General features: G+C 41.1%; 1 protein-coding gene across 1 annotated transcript in view; it reads left to right on the forward strand.

The window, feature by feature from the left end:
* The window catches only part of hs3st3b1b (heparan sulfate (glucosamine) 3-O-sulfotransferase 3B1b), a 31,875-nt gene extending 26,106 nt beyond the window's left edge, over positions 1 to 5,769 (forward strand). The window contains exon 2 of the mRNA XM_050059710.1: positions 1,369 to 5,769. Coding sequence (XP_049915667.1) covers positions 1,369 to 1,987 — 619 coding nt within the window. The 3' untranslated portion in view covers positions 1,988 to 5,769. The remainder of the gene's footprint in view (positions 1 to 1,368) is intronic.
* The last annotated feature ends 1,076 nt before the right edge of the window (positions 5,770 to 6,845 follow it).

The following is a 6,845-nucleotide window of genomic DNA, read 5'->3' on the forward strand; positions in this document are numbered from 1 at the left end:
ATGTTGGCATTGAATGTTGTCCTGGCATTGAATTCTGGTCACCTGAAGTCACAACCTAAATTCAACCAAATATCAACATCAAGGTCAGGTCAATGAAAATGTTGTTTTTCTTGCTAGTTGTACATTCAAAGGAAATATGAACTGTTTGGAAATGACAGTCAAGAAACATATTCTAATTTAACAAAAACTGACCTTGATTTTTTTTATTATTTCAGTTCTTTCAATGGAGCTAACCGTCCTCTAGACATGGGCTCACCAAATATACAAACTCCAAAAAAACCCTCCCTAATTTACTTTTTCAACATATCCTCATACAACAGTTTGTATGATATTGTACAAATTAGAACCCCACGGTTGAAGTTACATCCATAATGAAAAGTTATATAATTAACGTTAAGTTATGGAGGTTAGGTTTAGGGAAAGAAACATGGTGAGGATGTACCTTAAAATCACTCAAAGTCCATATCACTGTGAAGTCTCCTGAAAGTCTCGGGGGGGGAAGTCCTGTGTTATGTGACCCATCCAGCACCCCAACCTGCTTTCCCATCAGTGCATTGGTCACGTGATTGCAGCCTTCCAAAATATGTGGGTTACTGGCTCATCATTACATAGGATATGAGAAATTTTGGTGCATAACTTTTCGTAGGAAAATGTACTAACAGGGCATGAGAGCTGCCTGACTTTTTTTTACAGTGTGGTGGAAAGGTGGTCTTTTTATTTTTAAAAAGTCATAAAATATTCATGTATCTACAACACATGATACATTTTATTTGAATAGGTATTTATGTGTAATTTCTATTTGAAGTTAATGTTGAATTAATATTAAAGTCAAAAGTAGGCAGGGTTAAATGTCTAAAATGTGGCTCAGGGACAAAGGAAATACAGCAAACACCACATAAAAAAGGCATTTTTAATATAATAAAAATAACAACTGATCTCCCGTTTAATTTTTGTATGTTCTCTTTGGTGTCAAGTCAGTGTGACAAAAATAAAAAATAAGACATGTGTTTTGGTTTTTCTGAAAGGGAAACAAAAACCCAGATAGTTAAAGAATCCCCTAATATGGTTAAATTCAGGGTCGACCATGTTTAGAAATTCCTGTAAATATTTCCCTGTGTTTGATTATGCAGTAAATAAGGGTTCTCTGTTTTCTGTCAGAAGTGAGATATCTTATGAGTGAGTGAGCATGTTGATGTTGGAGAGCTGCCTGCACTAATAGGTTTTCAAACCCTATAATAAGGCCAAACAGGCTCAGTGAGTCATTGATTACAGAACACAGTACACTCCATCAACTTGATTACATTATGCAAGACGTTGCTCCACCTTACCCTTTGCCTAACCTCCTCTTTGTGTCTGTTTTTTCTGCAGGGAGCTGATGCCCAAAACCCTGGAGGGCCAGATCACCATGGAGAAAACCCCCAGCTACTTTGTGACCCGAGAGGCTCCAGCCAGGATATCGGCCATGTCCCGGGACACCAAGCTGATCGTGGTGGTGAGGGACCCCGTCACCAGGGCTATCTCGGACTACACGCAGACGCTGTCCAAGAAGCCCGACATTCCCTCTTTCGAGAGCCTCACCTTCAAAAACAGGACTACGGGACTCATCGACACCTCGTGGAGCGCCATCCAGATCGGCATCTACGCCAAGCACCTGGACAACTGGCTGCAGTACTTCCCCATGGAGCAGATCCTGTTTGTGAGCGGCGAGCGTCTGATCAGCGACCCGGCCGGAGAGCTGGGCCGCGTGCAGGACTTCCTGGGACTCAAGAGGATCATCACGGACAAACACTTTTACTTCAACCAGACCAAGGGTTTCCCGTGCCTCAAGAAGGCGGAGGGCAGCAGCAAGCCCCACTGCCTGGGTAAAACCAAAGGGCGGACCCATCCGAACATTGACCCTGAGGTGGTGCAGAGGCTACGGGACTTCTACAGGCCCTTCAACATGAAGTTCTACCAGATGACAGGACATAACTTTGGTTGGGATTGATGTGAAAATCATGAAAGACTTTTTTGTTAATTTGTTGAGAAGTTATTGTTTTTTTTCCTCTGTAATTCAACGGCAAGATGTGGAGATATTGCTATATATATGTAAAATGTACAGAAATCTATTTTATAATAATTTATTTTTATTTCTAAGCAATTAATTCACTAAGCTGCCTAACCATATTTGTACATAACATCTGGCCCACATGTTGTTTTTAACATTCCTCCTTTTAATTTTGAATTCTCTCGCTCCTCCCTCGTGGTCCTGTAAACTCAGCGGATTTATCGGTGCTTCGTAATGCAGATAATCAGCGAAGTAGAAATTAGGGTGGAAAATGTAAAAGCACCATATTACGGGTACAGAGTGCTCACAGAGAAGTGGAGAATACCTATCCATGTGCATCCTCATTTATATATGCATCATGATTTTACCTTCATTCATTTTAAAGGTCCAGTGTGTTAGGTTTAGGGGGATTTAGTGGCATCTAGTGGTAAGGACTGCAGATTGCAACCAGCTGAAACTTCTCGGGTTAGAATTCCTTCAGTGTTCATTGTTTCGGGGGTTTGAACCAGGAGTCATATTATTGACAAAGGTCTCTTCCGCTCCAAAACAAATGGACCAAGGGATTTAAACTAGTAAACACACTGAATGAATCAGTTTCACGTTACAAAACTGTGTTTTTTGTACGCTTTTTGGCATGCTAGCCCAGCACCTGCTAATGTGTGCTAACATGTCTGATCCAGGCATTCAGGGAGGTTTTACCGTGAGCCCAATTGTCCACAGACGTCTCTTCCTCTCCAAAACAAATGAACACAGTGATTTAAACCGGTAAAAACACTGTCTAAAGCAGCTCCATGTTAAAAAATGTGTTTTTCTGATGCTGTTTGGCTTTTTGCGGAACGGGCTGCTAGCTTAGCACCTGCTAATCTGTGCTCACCTTTTTTTCTTTGATAACTAAAGATCTAGATGTTTAGGTGGTTTTTACTGGGAGCTGAATTATCTGCAGAGGTCTCTTCCTCTCCAAAACAAACAGATGCAATTATTTCAATCGGCAAAAACACTGAATAAAGCAGTTTTACTGACGCTCTCCTCCCGGAGGGAGGGTCAATATGCGAATGACCCTATCAGAAGTCCATGTGGTTGTCCTTTCTGGACTACTGTAGAAACATGGTGGTGCAACATCGTGATCTCTGTAGATGAGGACCCGCATAAACAGCTCATTCTAAGGTAACGAAAATACATTGAGTCACATTTTCGAGTGATTGCACACTGAAGAAAACATATTATATTATATTTCTGTCAATATGACCCCCTAAATCCGACACACTGGACCTTTAAACCCTGTCATTCTGAGTGTCTGCTTCACTGCAACACAGACCTCCAAGTTAAGTTTTCTACAATCCAATTTTCCTGCACTGGCATCGGCCTGAGCTGCAGATCTCATGTCCCTTTCCACTCAATAACAGTTAGATCAATAGACCTAACTGATCCTCATTGTGTCACTCATGCTTAAAGTATACAGCTGCCCTTTCATTCTCAGTGCTCCTGCTGCCTGCTTTAATGAATGACCCATCCATCAAACGTTAAATCCCATCCCGGACCACATAAGGGTCCATGTTAACATTATGCTAATCGAGTAAAGGTAACGGGCAGATCAATCGAGCCTGCGCTCTCTAACAACCCATTAGAAGCTGTGTTGGCTGAGAGCCAGGCTCTTGCCCCGTCCGCTCAGTTCAAAGGTCACACAAAGTCTCAATCAAATTTCCTTGAGAGGCATTTGATTTGTTGAGCGAAGCAGAGCGGGAGGAGCATTGAGGGTCGGGGGGGAGTGTGTGCCTTGTTGTCACAGTGAGATGGAAAAAAAGAAATCTTTGCGTGAGGTAGCAGAGGCATATCTGTCAGAGATCGAACATTAAGATAGAAAAGATGACAGACGAACAACAACTTGGCTTCGCCTCACTGAAATAGCGCTTCTTCAAACAGAAGTCCACCAGGCCCCGTCTTAGATCCCAGACTAAAGAGATCAAAGGAAGAGGAAAGGTTTTTGTGAAGCACTCTCAGCACAGCACGAATTGCCTCAGGCGGGGGTGTCTAACCTCTCTAGTGTCGTCAGAAAACCTCATGTGCCATCGTCCATGGCCTATATACTTTATGCCTTATTCACTCTTGTCATCCTCACAACTCTCACAACTCTCTACTTGTTGCCAAAAAAAACAAACCTTTGGGTTGATATCACACAGCTTGATCTCAGCTTTTTCCCCCTGCATTGCTTCTTTGTTTTTGTCTTTCTACTTGAATTCTTGATATGCAAGAGGGAGAAAATGCGTAGTTATCATTCTTTGATGTGCTGCCCCACATCTCTTTGCAGCGGGTGGCGCGCTATTATAAGGGCACAGGGAGGCAGCCATGCTATGCTGTGCTACGCTATGCTATGCATGCTCAATGTGGTGGCCATTATGAAAATGCAGGGATAATGGGAAGGGATTTATTAGCATCCAGAGGAGGGCTTTGTGTGTTTAAGCAGGGCCCAGACTGAATGTACACAACCTATCCTCACAGCAAAGGAATCAATTTTAAAGGTCAGATTGTCACTCAGTTTTAGTTAAAAGTTATATTTGATTGTCCCTCTTTCCTTTTGAATTTAAGGAAATGTTGTGCCTCTTTAAAAGGATAGTTTGGATTTTTATAAGTGGGGTTGTATGGGGCACTTATTTGTAGTCAGTGTATCGCATACAGTAGATGTCAAACGGCATGTTCCCTGTTTGGAGAAGCAGGCACACGGAAGCTAAGCAGCCTACTGCAGTGGATGGGCATCAGCAATGAAATGTACTATAGCCTCCTAAAAATGGTCCCGCCAACTATATGTTAATAAAAACGTTGAAGTGCACGCTATATTTAGAGTATTTTCACTGCTTTACATCTGACAGGAAACCCGTTAATGTCCCCATCTATGTTCTCGCCTAAGCCACCAGACTCCATTGAGAAAAACAGTAATTTTAGCTCACTGAGCATAGAAGCTGCTGGTCTTTGGCTGCATGAATCAGTTAGTTAGTTTGTGTCACTGTGTGTTTTTGGTGTATGTAAACTAACTGTTTTAAAAGCCAAAGTCACACAATAACACAAACAAAATCACTGTTTAAGGCAGTGGTACACCAGCAGCTCCTGTGTTCAGCAATGTTAAATTACTTTTTTTCTCAATGGAGTCTGGCTTAGATGAGAGCACTCAAACAATTTCATTTTCCTGTTGGAAATCACTGTTTGACATTAAGGTAAAACAGTGAAAATATTCTAAATATAGCGTACTAAAAAACTGATATCTGTTTAAGGTGGGACTTTTTTAAGGTGGCTAAAAGAAGTTTTGTTGCCGGACCCCAGTCCACAGCAGTAGATTGCTTAGCTACCATGTCGGACTCCAGTCTGCTTCTCCAAACTGGGGGCGTTCCAACTGACATTTACTGTGTATAATACACTATCTATGAATAACTACCCCATACAGCCTCACTTCAAAAAATCTGAACTATCCCTTTAACTATCCAATCCAACACAGTTAGCCTGCTCCTGTCATTAAGACAGAGAGCGACCCAATTCAACTATTTCTCTTATTTTCCAGTTGAAACCAGCAGCCTGGTTTAGCCTCAAACCAATGTTTGGTAGCAGGGGAGATGGAGGCTTGTTACACTGTAGTTGTTTTTTTTGTAGTGCTATCTTTACTTTCACTCTGCCTGAGCCGTGATTCTCCTCGTGAGAACTCGTGGAGAAAGCCTTCATCTCCTCTTCTCCCCTTAGTGCAATGTTTGATTCTAAAAAAGCATTTATGATGACCTCTCTTAGCAAGCTGTCACATTCTGGAAGGAAAGTCCGACATGTTTCCCTGTAACTGATGGAAAACTGCATTTGAATTCTGGTCAAGTTCATGTAACTGAGGGAATATCTGAAAACAACAACAACTTGCACTCATGGGTTTTACCCCGTGTGGCTGCATCGGTTATGGTTGAGTTTTATTCAACCTGTTTTGAGATCTAAAAATGTTAAAAAAAAATGTTTGTCTTACCCACATATAATATGTATTTAGACTAGCAGATCTGTATGTACAAAAATGAAAAAGACATGTAAATCAAGTATTTTGTGGTATGTACATCAAAGGAATTAATTTTACACAATGCAAAAAGCAAAATGGAACAGAAGTTTCTAGATGATTAAATACTGAACATTCAAAATATTTCTTTGTATGAAGAAATAAATAAAAAAGTATATATTTTACCAAAACCTCTTGTCCCTGACTTTTATTGTCTCGATTCTCCCCTGGTGTTTTATTATTTAAATGGCAAAGTGCACCCTTACATTTAAGCATTTTTATGACTACTATATTTCAAAGCTATGACATAAAGCATACTATTAAAACTGGGCATTAAGTGGCCTTTTAATGTGACACAGTGAGCTAATCCATGATGCATCAAATGCATCAGTCCCTCACTGAGGAGATGTCTACAATTCAATTATGTCTATTTCCTTTTTAGTCTTATCTTGTCTCGTATTTGCTGTGTCTATTTTCTTACTTACATTTACTAAGGAAAAACAATACTTGGAGATGTGCAAGTTCACCAGCCACTTTATTAGGTACACCTTGCTAGTACCAGGTTGGACCCCCTTTTTAATTCTTGGTGCCATAGACTCAACAAGGTGCTGGAAACATTCCTCAGAGATTTTGGTCCATATTGACATGATGACATCACACAGTTGCTGCAGATTTGTCGGCTGCACATCCATGATGAGAATCTCCCGTTCCACCACATCCCAAAGGTGCTCTATTGGACTGAGATCTGGTGACTGTGGAGGCCATTGGAGTACAGTGAACTCATTG

Source organism: Epinephelus moara, chromosome 13 (genome assembly GCF_006386435.1).
Source record: "Epinephelus moara isolate mb chromosome 13, YSFRI_EMoa_1.0, whole genome shotgun sequence".
Lineage (NCBI taxonomy): Eukaryota > Metazoa > Chordata > Actinopteri > Perciformes > Serranidae > Epinephelus > Epinephelus moara.